Below are 18,431 nucleotides of genomic sequence, written 5' to 3' on the forward strand. Positions count from 1 at the left end.
AAACGGCTCCTGAAAGAAGCCACACGAAAGACCCTTTAGGAGAGCTACACACTGAAACCAACTAAGAACAGCAGCTGTTCCGAAAAGAGAGGAACGTTTCTGAAGTGGGGCCTGAGGAACGGAGAAATGCCGGTCCTTTTTATTTAATGGTTAAATCCACACACGCCTCCCGTCGCGCTCCGAAAGGATGATTTTGGGAGGCTGACAATTAAAGGAAGCCCTGCTGAGCATCGCCAGCTGTTCTCGGATGCTCCCAACATCACCTCGGCTTCTGGGAAATTTAAAACTGGATGTCGAGTGCTGGGAAAGGAGCTGCAGGTTTGGAATGGGGTCTGGATCCTCCAATGGGCGTTCCCTCTCAAAGAAGGGACAACTCGTTCTGCAAGAGCCAGAACTGGAGAACAGCTGGCCTGTCGACCTACGTGCCTCGGGTGGCATCAGCGGCAAAGGTGGGGCTTAAAAAAAGAGAGAGACGAGAGAGATATTCACGGTTTCCAAGCTCTTCCTTTGCCTTCTGCAGCTGAGCCATCAGTTGCTGGCTTTCCCTCTCCTTTTTCTGTAAAAGCTGCTCGGTCTCCTCCCTCTGTTGCTTCTTGGCCTCTTTCTCCTTTTGCAGACAACCATCCAGGTTCTCCAGCTGCTTCTTCAGCTCGTTTTTCTGCCTCTCAAACTCTTCCAATTCTCCCTTCAAAGGGTTGATGAGTCCCATCAGCATCTGGATATGCTTGCTGATGCGGGAAAGGTCCTTGCTCTGCTCGGCGGCCCAGTAGCTGACATCCTTGGCTGTGAGGAGCCTGCCCCCCAGTTTTCCCTCCACCATCTTGAGGAACTTTCCCAAGGAAGAGGAGATGTTCAGGGTGCTGCAGATGTCAATGACAGCCTTTCCCACTTCCTGCAGGCTGACCTGGGTGCTTTCGCACGCGTCGCAGGGCACCAGAGAGGTCTCAATTGTCTGGGAGTGGACACTCCGGCCAGGCAGATTAACGGAAAGATCCGAGCGGGCACTGAGGGCATTGTCCAGCAGCCTGCTGCCAGCGGAAGAGGTTAAAAGGGAAGACTGAAAGCCAGGCAAACTCACATCTGACTCAGGAGAGGCACTTTTCAAACGCTCGTTCTCAGCTTTCGTGGCCCGGAAGGAACTTTTTAGATTAGAAGCATCTTTGTTATATTTTTTCTAGGCACAAAAGAGAGAGAGAGAGAGAGAGAGAGAAAGGGGGGGGGGAGTCATTGGCCTCTTAGCAGAAACTTTTACTTTGCGTGCGGTGCATTAACGGATATAAATAATACATTCGTGACGCCAGTATTGAGAAATCACCTGGCACAAAGTCACTCAGAGTGAAATCGAGGAGGGTAGGGCAAAAGAACAAAGGAAAAGAATTAAAATAGTCCGGGAGCTGATGTCGTGGATAAAACAACTTCGGAGTATTTGACCAGATTATTAGGGGGGGGGGGAAACAACAACCCTGCTTCTATGTCAGCCCTCACAACCGACAAACGGCATGCAACAGCAATCGAACCTCACAACTAAATTTGCATGTTGTGCTTAACCCATCAGATGGTTTGGTTTCGGCTTAGGCTTTGCACAAACCCACTAATTGGCTTTTACCCCAAGAAACCAGGATTATATTATAGCTCAGCAAATGTGTGAACAGGCCGCAGTGGTAGCAACGCTTGTAAGTAACCGCAGCAATGAGACTGGATGGATCATGTTGTCTGGGGGCATCAGGGGAAGTTTTTTTTCTCGGCTTCATCCCTGGGTGTGGCCTGTGGAAATTCAGAGGAGAAACTCCAAGGGAAAAAAAAAAAACAAACCACCACACCTTTGCCTACCTCGGCCACCAGCTGTTGATAAAGAGCACCCAGTTTCAGCATGCTGTTCCAGTACTTCCTTACAGCCAGCCCAATAGACATGGAGGGTCCTACCACCCTGGATGAGGGCACTGCTTCCTCGCTCATGAGGCTCTCGGTGTATCCCGTGAAGCTCTGGAGCAGCAACAGAAGCCTTTGGGGGAACCAAAAGAAAATCTTCTTTTCATTTCATGGCAAATCCATGCCCCACTGCTCCTTCCTTAAGGAAGCCCAACACATTGCAGGAGAAACAATGTGTTGTTTTTTTCAAAAAAAAACCATGGAAAAAGAAATGTAATCAGCATTGTAGGGGGAATAACAGGTCAATTTATTACCCCTGTACAAAAATTAGGAGCCGTGGTATTGCAGGCTTAATTCTGCCGATTGCCTATTGTCGGCAGTTCAAGTCTCAGCAGCTCAACATTGACTCAGCCTTCCATCCTGAGGTCAGTAAAATGAGGACCCAGATTGTTGGGGGGGGGGGGGTAAGAGGCTGACTCTGTAAACCTCTTAGAGAAGGCTGTAAAGGACTGCGAAGCGGTATGTAAGTCTAAGGGCTATTGCTATTGTTTATTTATTCAATTTCATATTGCCTTGACTCCAAATTAATCTAGGTGGCTCAAGATAGGCCAGACAATATAAAAACAAAACAGATTCCCAAAGAATCTCTCCAAACGAATCGCACACGTATTTACCCAGAAGCAAGGCCCCAGTGCATTCACCGAGGCTTAGCCCCAAAGAAGAAAAAGCGAAAGTTGCAGGAACAGATATAAGCTTACCTGTCAATCACTAGTTCCAGAAGAACCACATGAGACTGCTGTGTAAATTCAGGGTCATTCTCGAGAAAGTCATATTGTCCCATCAAAGCCACCAAATCTAAGTCACAGGACACTTTATCTGGAAATTTCCAGGAAGGAAAGCGCACGGCTCCAACGTGGGAAAACACGCTGATGACCGTCCCTTGGAGATCCGTGATGTCCTTCCGCAAGCTTTCCATGCAGTTTCTGTTAACCAACAAACTCACCATGTTGCCCCCCGCCCCGATGTCATTTGAACCATGAGAAAAGCGCTGGAGTCTTCTTCAGACAGATGTTCCTGGCGGGAAACAATTCGTGTAAGAAAACTGGCATGGCAATGGCTAACTAGAGCACAGGAAAAGCAAGCCAGGTGGGTGGGACTTTGCAGAGCTCAGCTCCCAGGTGTGTTCAGCCAGGTGGATTTGGGTGCCATGGCCTCTCATTTAGCAACAACCTCCCCCAACCCCCCAATTTCTCAGGTTGTCAGATGCATCAATCTTATGTGGCAAGGTGCTTGTCGGTTCTAACACAGGCATTCTGTTGATCAGCTCTCGCTTCACAAGGTTGTCTACATTGTTTTATTTACAACAAGGGGGCTTTAGAAACACAACGTCTTGACGCTAATTAAACAAAAGCCCAAACTGAAAAGAGTGGTTAGATTTATTAGATCTGAATGCTCTACTGTAAAGACCCAGGAGACACGCCAAGGGTGGATAACAACCCCCATTGAGAGGCAACTCTCTGTTGCTTAATTGCAGGAGGATTTTCTGCTTAGTGAACAAGAAGGACTTCATGACGTGACATAAGAAACACGCCTTTCGTGCGTGCATTTGAAAATCTGACAAAAACATGCCATAGACCAGGGGTCGGCAACCTTGGCTTTTTTATGACTCGCGTACTTCAACTCCCAGAATTCCCGAGCCAGCTAAGCTGACTCGGGAATTCTGGGAGTTGAAGTCCGCGAGTCATAAAAGAGCCAAGGTTGCCGACCCCTGCCATAGACGCTTAAAGCAGGGGTCTTCAAACTTGGTCCTTTTATGACTTGTGGACTTCAACTCCCAGAATTCCTCAGCCAGTGTGCCTGGCTGAAGAATTCTGGTAGTTGAAGTCCACAAGTCATAAAAGGGCCAAGTTTGAAGACCCCTGGCTTAAAGGGTTATATAGGAAGGGTGAGAAGTGGGCATCTGATGCAATGAAGCCTGGTACTTCCTCCCAGAGAGAGAGAGAGAGAGAAAAAGCAAAAGGCACTCTGCCCATGCCCAGAGGCACTCTTCCCCAATGCTGCAGAACCCCCCCCCCTTCGCCAGAGCAGCCGAGACTTATGGGCTCCCTGCCTCCCAAAGGCTCCTCCCAACTAAAAACTGGGGAGGGGGTCCACGGGGGAAGACCCACCTGCCGAATAGCAGCAGCTGCCGCCGGCTCTCGCCAGGCGTCGCGCAGGCCTCCGCTGCCATGGCAACCCCCTGTAAGCCTCCCCGGCGCACGCTCGGCTCGAGGCCCCGCCCCCTTTCGAATGCTGGCTAAGGTCTTCCTCACCCCGTCCGCAAAAAAAAGAAAAGAAAAAGGGGCCGCTCTACCCACGTCCTCTATGGTGCCCGACGTGTCCAAGAGTTGTGCGCAGGCGCCGCTTCTTCCTAGGCTCCGCCTCCTTCCAGAGGCGGAGCGGGCGCCTTGTGTGCGCGCGCACTCTGGCTGCGTCCGCCATTTTATCCCCGAGGTTTTGATCCGTCGGGTTTCGCTCGGAGCCTCCTCGGTGCCGCCATGCCGGCCGGACCGGTGCAGGCCATGGCGCCCGCCCAGCCAGCCCCTCCGGAAGCCAAGCAGGTGATTTTGGAGCTTTCTCCTTCGTCGGGGTTGAGGAGTTTCCCACCCCCCTTCCCTCCTCCCTCCGCTTCTCGGCCTCCGCCTCTCTGAGAGGAGGGGTGGGCGAGTGAGGCTTCCTCCCAGAGTGCTTAGCGAGAGGCGCGGTGTATCCTGGGAGTTGTAGTGGTGAAAGGGTGCTGCAAAATCGCTTTTCCTGCAGCTCTGCCCTCCCGTAGGGCTGCAGGCCCCATCGTCCCCAGCCAGCTTGGATAGGAAATGAAGGCAAGGGACGAGGGTTCTAGGGGCAGAGCAACTGAAGAGCGCAGTGACATGCAACCACAATTAAAACCAAATCTCTGTCGCTAAACAAGACAGTTGTTAAGTAAGCTTTGCCCCATTTTATGACTTTATTGCCACAGTTAAGCAAAAAGGTGGTGGTTAAGTGAATCAGGAAGTTAAGTAAACGCGGCCTCCCCATTTACTGCTGGTTGAAAGCTGGCTGGGAATATTACAGATGGTGACCACACGACCCTGGCACAGCTCGACTGTCATAAATACAGGCCAGTTGCTAAGCACCTGAATTTTGACCATGGGGATGCTGCAGTGCTCATAAGTCACTTTTTTTCCCCTTGCTGCTGTAAAAAGTTACAGCAAAGGCAGACTAAACAAATAGTTGTAAGTGGAGGACTAATTGTATTTTGCTTTTGACAGCCTAGGAATTTGATGACGGAAGGAAGGACTTTTTAAATGGTTCATTCTCCAAGCTTCCCTGTTACGCTACCTGTCCCCGTTTCAGCTCTTAGAGAAAGCCTCGTTTCTTCCCCTGAGCTAATGCTGAAAGCCCTCATTATGTTTTCTTGTGTCTCCATACAGCCAGAAGATGAACCAAAGGAAGAGACCACACCTGCCAAACCTATTGTGGGAATTATATATCCACCACCGGAGGTTAGAAATATTGTGGACAAGACAGCCAGTTTCGTGGCCAGGTGAGAAAGCCTAGATGAAACCCCTGAAATAAATTCTGCTTGCAGCACAGAGCAGAGAGACTTTGGGCCACTTCTGGTAGATGGAACTGGGCTTATTATTATCATTTATTAGATTTGCATGTTGCCCAACTCCCAACAATTCTGGGTAGCTCAAAGTAAAAACAAAGAAAAAATGCAATAAGTAAAAGATGGCAAGGATGACAAGAGTCAGATAGGACAAACGTACGCTTGCCAAAGGCATGGGAGCAGCCAGGTCTTCACCGCCCTACAAAACACCAGAGAGAGGGAGGCCATCTGGATTTCATGCTCTAAGAACTCTTATTGGTAAAATTCGCTTTCTGATCAGAGTCTGAAATGTTTCAGAACTGATTTTAAACTCAGACTGCCTTGCCTTGGGGTAAGAATGGCTGATGAGACACAAAACATTCTGATGCTGTTCTGGACTATTCTCTGGAAGCGTCTGGAAACCGTCTCCCATCTTGGATGCAAAATAAGTTGTAAATGTGGGTTACTTTTCAGGCTCAGAATAGCTCGGTGATTTTTGGGCTTGAAATGTTTTGAGTTTGATATGCGTGGCGGCACTCCTTGCTTCGAGATGACGGGATCTGCTGGCTTCAGTGGCTTCCGAGCAACAGTTTGGTTTTTGGTTTTTGACTTTTCCCAGAAACGGCCCTGAATTTGAAGCTCGGATCCGCCAGAATGAAATAAACAACCCCAAGTTCAATTTCCTGAACCCCAACGATCCTTATCATGCCTACTACCGCCACAAGGTCAACGAGTTCAAGGAAGGGAAGGCGCAGGAACCCTCGGCAGCGATCCCGAAGGTTATGCAGGCTCAGCAGACGGCCCAGCAGCAACTTCCCCAGAAGGTAAAACAGGCTTCATCTCTTCGTGCAGCTTCTTCCTTTCCTTTGTGATAAAAGCTTACAGCTTCTCTTGACTTTTCTCATGTCTCCTGGGAAGGTACTGCCAAACATAAGGGTTTCTAAGAAATCCCAACTGGTGGGGTCTCTGCTGTTGCACCCTCCCTTTAGAACATGTTATCCTCCGAGGCGAGGCGAGCCCGCACCCTTCTGGTTTCCCAGCGGTGTGTAAAAAGCCTGGTTCTGCCCGTTGGCGTGGGGGCCTAAGAGCGGGGTGCAACTTTAGGGAATGGCTGATGGCTTGAAGGGGTTTCTGCCTTGTTGGCTTTTTTTAGCCTTTTGGATGTTTTAACTTTGAATTCCACTTTGCTTTGCAAGTTTTAACCTGCTGGCCAACCCCATCGTAATCTGTTTTGAACGTTTTATTATGTCGTCGAAAACCACCCCGTCACTTAGGTTGAGACGGACAATGTAGAAACGCAATCAGTAATTTAAATACTATTTGTGAAGAGAGAACTGGAGTTCTGTGTCTCTTGTTTTCTGCAGGTCCAGGCCCAGGTGATTCAGGAAACCGTGGTTCCAAAGGAGCCCCCACCAGAATTTGAGTTCATTGCGGATCCTCCCTCGATCTCGGCTTTTGACCTGGATGTGGTGAAATTGACCGCCCAGTTTGTGGCCCGCAACGGCAGGCAGTTCCTGACCCAGCTGATGCAGAAGGAACAGAGGAACTATCAGTTCGACTTCCTGCGTCCCCAGCACAGCCTCTTCAATTACTTCACCAAACTGGTGGAGCAATACACCAAGGTGATGCTCTTTGGATGCGAGGGGGCTTTTCTTTTAAGGGGATTTTTTTTTTTTTTTGCAGAAAAAAAAGGTAGAAATGGAATCAATTTCATGAGAAATATTAAATGAATCTGTTTTTACAGATCTTGATCCCACCAAAGGGCCTTATTATAAAATTGAAGAAGGAAGCCGAAAATCCAAAAGAAGTCTTAGATCAGGTAACTGAGGATTGTTACTATTTTTTGTATAATTTGATTCTTAACATTCAGGTCCTTAAAAACGTCTGTCCCAGATAAGAACGTTACTCCAATTTCATTCAGGCAGAGCATTGTTTTGCTAGCTGGGTGCAACACTCAATGTTGGTTTTTGGTGGGAAGGAATTAGTAAAACTGGATTTTGGTATAAAATGGGTGTGCTTGTGGGCAGGGTCAGGATTTTGTTTCACTTTCTGATGATTTTTTGGGAACAGGAGAAGCCTTGAGTTTCTTTTTACCAAAGGCTTGTGCCTATTTAAAGTCTACCCTGCTGTTTCCATTATTTCTTGCCTCAATATATCAGCCAATTGAAATACTCTTTTTTCATTTTTGTCGTTTGGATCCAGAGAGGCTAATGCTGCCTATTGCTGACTTAGAAGTATAATTTGATCTCTTCCAAAGGCTTCCTTGAATTTTAACGAAAAAGGGGAACTTTCCCAAATCCTGTAAAAGGAGGGTAGTTTTTTTTCCTGTGGCCTCCCCTCACAAGGACTCTGTTTTCCTTGGCCCCTGTGTCCCCTGCAGGCGTGCTACCGAGTCGAGTGGGCCAAGTTTCAGGAGCGTGAGCGGAAGAAGGAAGAGGAGGAGAAAGAGCGCGAACGTGTGGCTTATGCCCAGATCGACTGGCACGATTTCGTGGTGGTGGAAACGGTGGATTTCCAGCCCTCGGAGCAAGGTTCGTCGTCCCCCCCCCTTGCTCATTTCAAAAGCATCGTGGTTTTTTTTTTTTTTTCCAGAGGCTCCCTGCATGCAGAGGCAGCCAGGAACCCCTGCTGGTAACCAGGAAAGTGAAAACAGGCATTAGACCAGCATGCTTTCTGCCTTTGGTCCCCGCCGGCTTTTGAACGGGGCGGGGCGTTGCGGAATAAACTGAGTCACCAAGATCAGAGTTGACTCACAACAGCAGTCAGCCCCTCCAAACTGAAGTTAATTTGCTTTTAAATCCTGATTTGAATTACGATTGAATTATGATTCAAAGATACGTCTTCCTGTGTATCTGTGATCCTCTTCACCTTCACCAATGCGGCGTGTATAGTTAAAGGACTCGTGGGTACTCCAATTTATTTATTTGCTCAATTTATATAGCCGCCACCTTACTTTTTTTTACATCAACCTTAACAATAAAACAGAAACAGAATACATAATAAAGGTAAAGGTTCCCCCGCACATGCGTGCTAGTCGTTTCCGACTCTAGGGGCCGGTGCTCATCTCCGTTTCAAAGCCGGAGAGCCAGCGCTTGTCCGAGGACGTCTCCGTGGTCATGTGGCCGGCATGACTAGACGCCAAAGGCGCACGGAACGCTGTTCCCTTCCCACCGTAGTGGTCCCTATTTTTCTACTTGCATTTTTACGTGCTTTCGAACTGCTAGGTTGGCAGAAGCTGGGACGAGTAACAGGCGCTCACTGCTACGCGGCACTCGGGATTCGACCCGCCAAACTGCCGACCTTCCGATCGACAAGTTCAGCGTCCTGCCACCGCGTCCCTTGAATACATAATAGGGAACCAAAATAAAACCACCAGGCATGATCTCAACCCAGTGCCTCCCAAACATTTTTTTGCTTTCTTACTCAAAACCATTTAGTCTTTTTTGACTAATGTTTTCTGAGGATTTGATTTGGCGTTTGGCTAGAGACAAGGAATTAACAAGGAATTCGTCCCCTCTCCCCCTCCTCTTCTTTTCCGGTGAAGGAAATTTTCCTCCTCCCACCACTCCCGAGGAACTAGGCGCTCGGATCCTGATCCAGGAACGCTACGAGAAGTTCGGGGAGAGCGAAGAGGTGGAGATGGAGGTGGAATCGGACGACGAAGATGACAAGCAACAGAAGGCGGAAGAGGCTCCTTCCCAGCTGGACCAGGACACCCAAGTCCAGGATATGGACGAAGTGAGTGAGGAAAACAGCCCCCCCCCTCCAATTGGGGGTGCAGTTTGAGAGCTTCCTCCAGATCTCTCTCTGCAGATCAGACGGAGTGATCTTTAGGGCTTGGAAGCGGACCTGAGCCATTGGAGATTTATTACTGTTGTTTCACCCTCCTCCTCTTTTTATTTTTTATTTTCCTTTCCTTTTTTTCTCTTTTTACACTTGAAAGGGTTCCGATGAAGAAGATGAGAGCCAGAAGGTGCCGCCACCCCCAGAAACTCCAATGCCCCCACCGCTCCCCCCTACTCCAGATCAAGTCATTGTCAGAAAAGATTACGATCCAAAAGGTAAGGTTAAAGTCCAGAGCCTACGTCAGTGTTTCTTAACCTTGGCCCCACTGTAAGATAACAGAATTAACAAAGTTTTTTTTAAAAAAATCCCATTTATATCCCACCCTTCTCCGAAGACTCAGGGCGGCTTACAATCTAAGAAGCACAAATCAATGTGCTTAGCAATAGCCTTCATTGTATGTATATGCCTGCTTATTAGGGCTTTCACACACCCCCCCAAGCGGCATTATTACAAAGCCAGCTTATTGCCCCCCAACAATCTGGGTCCTCATTTTACCTTTTGCAGGATGGAAGGCTGAGTCAACCTTCAGCCTGATTAGTCAACACTAATCTACCTGGAGGTTTATTTTGATCTCCACAGCCGGAGAAAACATTCCTAACCTACGCCTTTTCTGCTCCCTCCAGCTTCCAAGCCTCTTCCCCCAACCCCAGCTCCGGATGAGTATCTTGTCTCCCCCATTACTGGCGAGAAAATTCCTGCCAGCAAAATGCAGGAACACATGCGTATCGGCCTTCTGGATCCCCGCTGGTTAGAACAAAGAGATCGTTCTCTCCGGGAGAAGCAGACAGATGACGAAGTGTACGCCCCAGGTGAGTCCAGCCAGCATCTCCTTGCCAGCTGTCACTGTGCTTATTTAAAGAGTTTGCATTTGATTAACCTGGACTATTGATCTTGTAAACGACTCCTGCAAAGTTCGGAACATTTGTAAATTTATTTCTAGCAAACTGAGTCTCTGGGATACTTTGGGCTTTTAAAAATGAGGAACCTTCTACAGGTAGTCTTCTACTTAACGACCGTTCATTTAGCAGCCGTTCAGTTACGACGATGCTGGGGAAAAAAGGAATGACAACCGATCCTTACAGCAATAGCACTTAAGACTTATATGCCACTTCACACTGCTTCACAGCCCACTCTTAAGTGGTTTTACAGAGCCAGCATATTTGCCGCCAGCAATCTAGGTCCTCATTTTACTGACCTCGGAAGGACGGAAGGCTGAGTCAACCTTGAGCCGGTCAGGATCGAACTGCTGGCAGTTGGCAGAATTAGCCTGCAATTCTGCATTCTAGCCACTGAAGCCGTTTTTCTTCTTGTGTGTCCATTTAGGCCTGGATATTGAAAGCAGCTTGAAGCAGCTGGCCGAGCGCCGTACGGATATTTTTGGGGTGGAAGAAACGGCAATCGGCAAGAAAATCGGCGAAGAGGAGATCCAGAAGCCTGAAGAAAAGGTCTGCTCCTGGCAGGGTAGCCAAGAGGAGGGGGTCTTCCCTTCCCCACCTGGCCTGCTGTTGGCTTGAAATCAGAGGGGCCATGCTTGACCCTTGCCCCACGGTGTCTTTCAGGTGACCTGGGACGGCCACTCGGGAAGCATGGCCCGGACACAACAAGCAGCCCAGGCCAACATAACCCTCCAAGAGCAGATTGAGGCGATCCACAAGGCCAAGGGGCTGGTACCAGAAGACGACACAAAGGAGAAAATTGGTCCGAGCAAACCCAACGAGATGCCCATGCCTCCCCCTATGTCCTCGGCCCCCAACATCCCCACCAGCGCTCCGCCCATTGCCTCCGTGCCCCGTCCTCCCGCGGTAAGCACTCTGCTTGCAGGGTTAGGTTTATATCCTGCCCTCATTGTGTACCCTCTCCCTATTTTCCCCACAACCCCTCGGGCTTGCCCAGGGCGACCCAGCCTCTGTTCCAAAGTGAAATTAGGAATATCCTGGTTTCTGGTATGGTCCCTTTCCAACTGCTCCACCTTGAGACTGGTTTGCCTTCAAAGGGCTTGGAGCCTTGTTAGACACCCCACACACCCACTTCGCAGTCTGAAGTTTCCATTGCTCCTCTCTGGGAGGAGGTTTCGAAGTATTTACAGCAGAACGACTGAATTCTGCAACAGCTTTGTTCCTTATGCTATCTGTCTCGTAAATTCGCAGGATTCTTCCCCCCCCCACCCTGTATGCATATACATTTGAACTAGACTGTGATGTTTCTCTGTGGGTATCTGCATAAGGGTTACCTTCTGAGAGCTGAATGCAACGCAGTTTCATTTTAATGCATGCTGACCAGTGTACGTTTAACGTGACAATAAAGTTTTCTTCCTATTCTATTGTAGATGCCCCCTCCAATTCGCACCACCGTCGTAAGTGCGGTTCCAGTCATGCCTCGTCCCCCGATGACTTCAGTGGTCCGTTTACCACCAGGATCCGTCATCGCAGCGCCAATGCCCCCAATCATCCACGCCCCCCGGATTAATGTTGTCCCGATGCCGCCTTCAGCTCCACCTATTATGGCCCCACGGCCTCCTCCCATGATTGTGCCAACAGGTCAGTGCTGAGTGGACTCCTCTTCGTAGCCATAATTGTTGGAAATACTGAAAGTCCTTAGAATCCCAGGTCTCTCAAGACTTCCTGGAGGTAACATCCTTCCCAACATTCAGAGCTCCTGCAGTGCCCCCAACAACAGCATTGAACATTACAAGGTGTCACTTTAAAAAAAAAAGAGCATGCTTGCATTCTGAAAAGGCTCCACAGTTTCGTTAGAAAATTCCATGTAATTTTTTTTTTACCGCTGCAGAAAATGTTACGAGCCGAAAGTAAATGTTCTTAATTGTGAGGGGGCCAACATTTGCCTACTGGCCACTTTCATGCACAATGTTAAGCTTAAGCCAGAGTCGAACCGCATCCTGACTTGACAAGGGTACATATAGAGCATTGTGGTTTTAAATTGTACAGGTTTACACGAACCACGCCAGTTGTGGCCTAGTTGGCAAACAGTAATTAAAACCAAAAACCGAATGACTTTAGTATTTACATTCAGATATTGTTTGATCCCCCTCTGTTCCTTTCGATGTGATGCTTTAATGAATGTTTGCTCTCTCCTTAAGTTGCTTTCAGGGCCGCTTCTGTTTTGGGTTGTTTTTAAAGAACTGTATCAGGCTTCGGGCAACAATAATTTTACACATTGTTCTTTTATCCAAAGAACTCTAAAAAGTAGAGTTTACTCTCAAAGTCAGCATTTACCAACCTTGGTCTCAACGGACCTTGTTTTGCAAAAATTAGCACACACCTTGTTATTCTCATCCAGTCCACCATTCTATTTTTGTATGGAAAAAAAGCACACTGCCCATCTTAAATCATTAGAATTCGGTACATAAATGCTTATATGACAGTAAATAAATGCCTATAAACAGTATATAAATGCTTACACGGAGTTTGGCAGCATCCTTGTGCAGGGGGAATGAACGGAGTGGGATTTGCATTTCAGGTTGAAGCATGAAAAATTAAACTAGCTCTCTCTGATGATCATAGGCTGCGGTTTAGCTAAGCAGTTGACTAATGATATTTAATTGTTACAATATAGGCTACAGACAGGGACCGGTCAGCAGTCCAGGTAAACCTCTTTTAAGTGTTACTGTGATCTCAGCTAATCGCTAACCTTCCAGTTCAGCTCTGATCTGCATGCATTCACTTCTGTCTGTCTGTCCCTGGTGGGACCCTGGCAAGTCCTCACTGTGATGTCTGTCTGTCTGTCAGTACTTCTGATCCTGTAGGCTTCTTGGCCTGATTGTTGCCGCTCTTCTAAGGGGTGGGGGTGGTTTTGCATGCTAACCTGGGTTGTCGGACCACCCCCTTTGTGAGGGAGCCCGAGGCCGGAGCACAGAGGGATCCATCCTAGGGGGCCTTGCAAAAAGATCTGCTCTGAGCTGCGTTGCACTGCTACAATCATTGTGCAGCTGTTAACGATTGGCTTACTAAGGTAACAAACAGGAGGGTCTGCTGTTCGGTTTGGTTAAAAAGTGGGGACCGCAGCCGCAGTGATGTGCCCAGACCCCGCCCGATACGTATGTGCAAGGACCTCATGGGTGCTTAGAGGCGTTCCCTCTTATTTAACCGTCCTGTTTCTCCTGCGAAACCCAAGTTTTTAGAAGGACTGAAGTTTAGGCTCTTGGTCGATGGGGTATCTGGCTTGTGTGGTGTTTGGCTAAGAGAGGGGTGCCAGGCCCTTTAGTTTTTCAGCTCAACTGACCTGATTGTTAACAGCAGCTTTTTTTCTTTTTTTTTTTTTTTTTGCTTTGGAACTATGACTGGTCACTTTCCTTTTCTCCTTGTCTTGCGTCTTCTCCTCCTTAAAAGCAAGGGGCATCCAATGGGTCTCGCATTTGAAGAGCCGTAGTCATTCCTACAGACGCAGGGTGTGCATTTGGGCCCCTGCGTTGTTGCCTGCGGGAGCAGTGACAGCAGCAGCAGCAGCTGACCTTTGCAAAACTCAGTAGCCTCTCCGAAGAAAAAGGCCGCTTAACCTGGCCTCTTCTGACCTGCTTCTTGCAAGAGGCTGAGGAAGAGCCCGTCCGTTAATTCCGAAGCGGACGTGGAAATAACCTTTTAAACACCCTATTTGGCTCCCCCTCTGCTTCGGGACGTTGCACAGCCCTGTTTCTCCCTCCCCCGCCACCCCTCCCTCCCCGCTGCCTTCCAAATATTGCTTGCAGTTCTCTTATCAAGCCAGTGTTTCTGTTGCCACAGCCTTTGTTCCAGCTCCACCAGTAGCACCTGTCTCTGGTCCGGCCCCCGTGCCTCCAGTTCACCCCCCACCTCCCATGGACGATGAGCCGGCCTCTAAGAAACTGAAGTCCGAAGAGAATCTGATGCCGGAGGAGGAGTTTCTGCGCAGAAACAAGGTGCAGACCTGTGCCCTTAATGCAGGGCAGGCAGTCCTCGGCTTACGACCAAAAGCGACCTCAACGTGTCGATTGCTAAGCAAGACAGTTAAGGGAGCTTTGCCCCCATGTTACAGCCTTGCTTGCCACGGCCGTTAAGGGAATCCTGGCAGCTGTTAAGCGAGGAGCCCGGGGGCTGAGCAAATCGGGTTTCCCCCGTTGACGTTTAAGGTCGCAAAGGGGGATCACGCGACCCCAGGACACCGTAACTGTCACAAGTAGGAGTTGGTTGCCAAGCATTTGAATTTTGATCACGCAACCCTGGGGATGCTGCAGCGGTCCCAAATACGAGAAATGTCATCGGTCACTTTTTTCAGTGGCGTCGTAACTTTGAATGGCCGCTAAATGAACGGTTGTAAGTCGAGGGTTACCTGTGACACGCTTTGTGGTAAATCTGTCCTTTCCTTGGGGCCAGTTTAGCGAGTTTAGGACAGGGTTTCTGAAAAGCTCGGCCCGTTTTAGGAAGTCTGGACTTCAACTCCTTGAATTGCCCAGCCGAGCTTTTCAGAAACCCTGCTTTAGAAGTTCCATTCAGACAGTCCTCGACTTATGACTGTAACCGAGCCCACGGTTTTGGTCATTAAGTTGTGAAATGCTTCCATAAGGAGGCGGTTGGAACCAGCCCTTTCTAAAAGAGCCCAGAAATGTCTTTCTCTCCATTTCAACTCAAGTCCAGTGATTGTTCTTGGGCTTTGTGCTCTCGTCTCTGCTCCCCCAGGGTCCGGTCACCGTCAAAGTCCAGGTGCCCAACATGCAGGACAAAACGGAATGGAAGCTGAATGGCCAAGTGCTGGTCTTCACCCTCCCCCTCTCCGACCAGGTATGTATATTGGCCAACATTGCGATTGAGGGGATCCTGGGAGTTGTAGTCCATACAACTAGCAAGTAGCTTTAAACCCAACTCTTTGTGGCCCCAGCCAACTGGCTTGATCTGAGTCCTGGAGAAAACCCAAACCGTTTGCAACTTCAAATAGTCACTAAATGGATGGTTGCAAGTTGAGGAGTTCCTATCTCTTAAAAATGCAGTTGAGTCTGGGTGTTTCGTCAACCGCCCATTGTGGCAAAAATACCGGGGACCTTTGTTGCCTCTGAACCAGTCAGTCAGAATAGAGTTGGAAGGGACCTTAGAGGTCTTCTAGTCCAACCCCAACCCCCTGCTCAAGCAGGAGACCCCGTACCATTTCAGAGAAGTGGATGTCCAGTCTCCTTTAAAAAAAAAAAAACAAACTCCACTGATGGAGCAGCCACAGCTTCTGGTGGCAAGCCGTCCCACTGGTGGATTGTCCTCACTTGTTCGGAAACGTCTCTCTCTCTGGTGTTGTACCGTCTTCTGCTAAAGGGGCCTGTTTCCTTTGGCCCGCAGGTTTCCGTTATCAAGGTGAAGATTCACGAGGCCACCGGCATGCCCGCTGGGAAACAGAAGCTCCAGTATGAGGTGAGTCAGCAGGGAGGCCTTGGAAATGGACCCGTTCCATTTCCATTGGTTCTGCTTTTTATGTTGTGACTCTGGGTTTTGGCACCATTTTAATCGGGATCTTAAATCAGAATACAGCTGGAAGGGACGCTGGAGGTCTTCTAGTCCAGCCCTTTGCTCAAGCAGGAGGCTCTATACCATTTCGGACAGGTGGCTATCCAGTCTCTTTTTTTAAAAAAAAAAAACTTCAGTGATGAAGCACCTACAACTTCTGGTGGCAAAGCTGTTCCGTGGATTAATTGTTCCCCCCGTCAGGAAGTTTCTTCTCCTTAATTCCAGGTTGCTTCTCTCCTTGATCAGTTTCCACCCCTTGTTTCTTGTCGTGCCTTCAGGCGCTTTGGAAAATACGTTGACACACACACCCCCTCTCCTCTTTGTGGCAGCCCCTCCAATCCTGGAATACTGCTCTCACGTCACTCCTAACCAATCCTTGATCTTGAAACCGGTCTTGTGTCTTTCAGGGCATCTTCATCAAAGATTCCAACTCCTTGGCTTACTACAACATGACCAGCGGGTCAGTGATTCACTTGGCCCTCAAAGAGAGAGGTGGCCGAAAGAAGTGAACGTCCACCTCCGGCATGAGGGACAGCCCGCTGTTTGACTTCCTCACCTGAGTAGTCTTTTCTCGGGCTGTTTTCTTGGCCCTGTGCATCTGTTCTAGTAGCCCAGAGGCTAGAGGAGACTGACCTTACCCCGACCGTCACTATGAAAGTTTGTGCTGAGTCTGTGCTGTTTTTAGCAGCTTGCGACGTATTTGTAACGTGTCTTGTGTTGCACCAGCGCTTGCGTTTAATTTCTCATAGCAATCTTTTCTCCTTGTGACTAAACTCGCCGTTTAACCCTGTGTCTTAAGGGGGGTTGGATGGATCTGCTTTGGTTCAGAGTCTCTGACCCGTTGTGCGGAGCAATCGGTTGTCTAGTGACGAGCAGGTTTTGCTAGGCTCATTAAAAACTTCTTTGATTTCCCACCTGAACTTTGTGCGATCTCCTGGTTCTTTGTCTCCCGAGTGTTTTGAGAGAACGCACGGTGTGCCAATGCACCCACGCTTATTTGTGCTTCCCTGTGCTCAAGACTATTTCCCAGAAGTAAAGGTGTCAGACCTTCCCCAGGTCCGGGCCCTAGGAAAGAAAGACTCTCGACTCCATTTGGTTGAAGTGATAGGCTCTTTTACTAAGGAATAGTGGTTGCAGCAAAAGCAAGGCTAGATCTAAAGTTCCCACGCAAAATTACAAAGATTTTTCCCCTGTTGTGGTTCTCACCCCTGACTGGATTATCGGTGGCCAATAGCATCCCGGTTTGATATTGAATCCAGAGACCGTTTCCCACCCCCCCATTCTAAATTAGTTCCTAGCACTGTTCCTTTCCTTCAGCTCTGCAAAAGCCTTCGGTATCCTTATATCCTTCATGATCTCCCCCCCTTAAAAAAAAAGCTCTCCCTTACCCCCATCCTAATTAGGGGACCTGCTTACGGGATCGTAATTCAAAAGAACCACCGATAACCTCCCGAGACCACAACTTCTTTCTCTGCACTGTAGAACATAAACTTGGTTACACTACATTAAACCAACTCCTCAGCAACATATAAGACAACATCCTGTCGTGTTCGATATATTTATTTTATTTTTATTTATTTTAATTCCATTTATATCCCGCCCTTCTCCGAAGACTCAGGGCGGCTTACAAGCTTAGCAGAAGCAAGAAGGGGCTGTTCCGGGCCATGGCCGACTGCAGGGTTGCTGTGCCCCACGTACTGGGACGGTTCTGAGCTACTGGACGGGGAGCAGACTGGCCGGGTGGCAGCTTGGACGGTCTAGCGGCCGAGGCTTATGGGCTCGGGACTGGAAGGGTGCCCAAGGGGTGAGGGGATTCTGGGCTTGCTGGAGTGGGCTGCAGAGGCAGTGACTGGCGAGGGGGTCAGCTGGCAGGACAGGCAGGGATGGGGTGGGGGCTTATGGGCAGGGGTCGGAGAGGGCTTGCAAGTGGGGGGGCACTGCAGAGGCAACGGCTGGTGGGGGGGCAGCGGGGGGGGTGTCGTGGTCAGGGGCCCACCGGGCCGGCAGACGGCTGGGGGAGGGGGCTTGGAGCGGCGGGAAGTCGGCGAGGGGGGGCTTGAGGGGGTGACCGGGGGGGGGGGAGACGCCGGCAGGCCGTCCTTGTGCCTGTGCCGGGGCTTCTGGCCAACGATCGGCAGCTAACGGCGCTCAACCGGGGCCGAGGGGTGGGGGGCGTCCAGCGGCCGGTGCGCTCCGTTCGCCAGCCCCTCCCTCCCCCTCCGGCGGGTCATCTAGGTCCCCCCGCAGTGCTGAGTTGGGGGGAGCGGGGGGGGCTATGAACCAGCCTTCGTTTGGGGGCGCCGCGGGTCCCGGGGACCCGGCACCTGGAGGAGGGAGCCCGTTCCTTGGGAACGGAGAGGCGAAGAGTGGCGTGTGAAAGCAGCCCGCGGAGTCCCGAGTGGACGGATGCCTGGCTGGGTTTTGTGATCCTTTCCGTTAAAAGGATTTATTCGAAAAAGCCAGGATAACCCACCGGTGCAATTGAGGCCAAAGAAGAAGGGGCGACGCGGGTGGGTGGCTGGGTGGGAGGGAGGGAGGGAGGGGCTGGCGTCCGCCCCTCCCCTTTCACGCTGCTCTAAAGTGGGGGCTTCTGGCCCGCCGCCGCCGCCTCCTCCGGGTTCCGCGCTCGTCAGCACGCGCCCCTCCCG

The 18,431-nt window shown here is 49.8% G+C and overlaps 2 protein-coding genes across 3 annotated transcripts; one reads left to right on the forward strand and one right to left on the reverse strand.

Moving 5' to 3' along the window:
- Positions 1-27: 27 nt before the first annotated feature.
- Positions 28-4,176, reverse strand: LOC310646779 (coiled-coil domain-containing protein 157-like; the record flags this gene model as incomplete). Of its 2 annotated transcripts, XM_083373453.1 has the most annotated exons (4): positions 4,038-4,176; positions 2,628-2,943; positions 1,831-2,002; positions 28-1,174 (listed from the first exon to the last, which is right to left on the reverse strand). In XM_083373453.1, the coding sequence occupies exons 2-4, from the start codon at positions 2,873-2,875 to the stop codon at positions 419-421; spliced, it is 1,176 nt and encodes a 391-aa protein (XP_083229579.1). In that variant the 5' UTR covers positions 2,876-2,943; positions 4,038-4,176. The 2 variants fall into 2 exon arrangements, with proteins under 2 accessions (XP_083229579.1, XP_083229580.1); XM_083373454.1 differs by lacking the exons at positions 28-1,174; positions 1,831-2,002 and having other exon boundaries at positions 2,624-2,943.
- Positions 4,177-4,346: 170 nt separating this feature from the next.
- SF3A1 (splicing factor 3a subunit 1) lies at positions 4,347-16,703 on the forward strand. Its single transcript, XM_083373451.1, has 17 exons — positions 4,347-4,469; positions 5,322-5,434; positions 6,099-6,303; positions 6,844-7,101; positions 7,224-7,298; positions 7,860-8,010; positions 9,024-9,217; positions 9,423-9,540; positions 9,949-10,134; positions 10,649-10,770; positions 10,885-11,127; positions 11,652-11,862; positions 12,899-12,928; positions 14,062-14,216; positions 14,974-15,075; positions 15,619-15,690; positions 16,191-16,703. The coding sequence occupies exons 1-17, from the start codon at positions 4,407-4,409 to the stop codon at positions 16,290-16,292; spliced, it is 2,400 nt and encodes a 799-aa protein (XP_083229577.1). The 5' UTR covers positions 4,347-4,406; the 3' UTR covers positions 16,293-16,703.
- Positions 16,704-18,431: the final 1,728 nt, after the last annotated feature.

Source organism: Vipera ursinii (assembly GCF_947247035.1).
Source record: "Vipera ursinii genome assembly, chromosome: 14".
NCBI lineage: Eukaryota > Metazoa > Chordata > Lepidosauria > Squamata > Viperidae > Vipera > Vipera ursinii.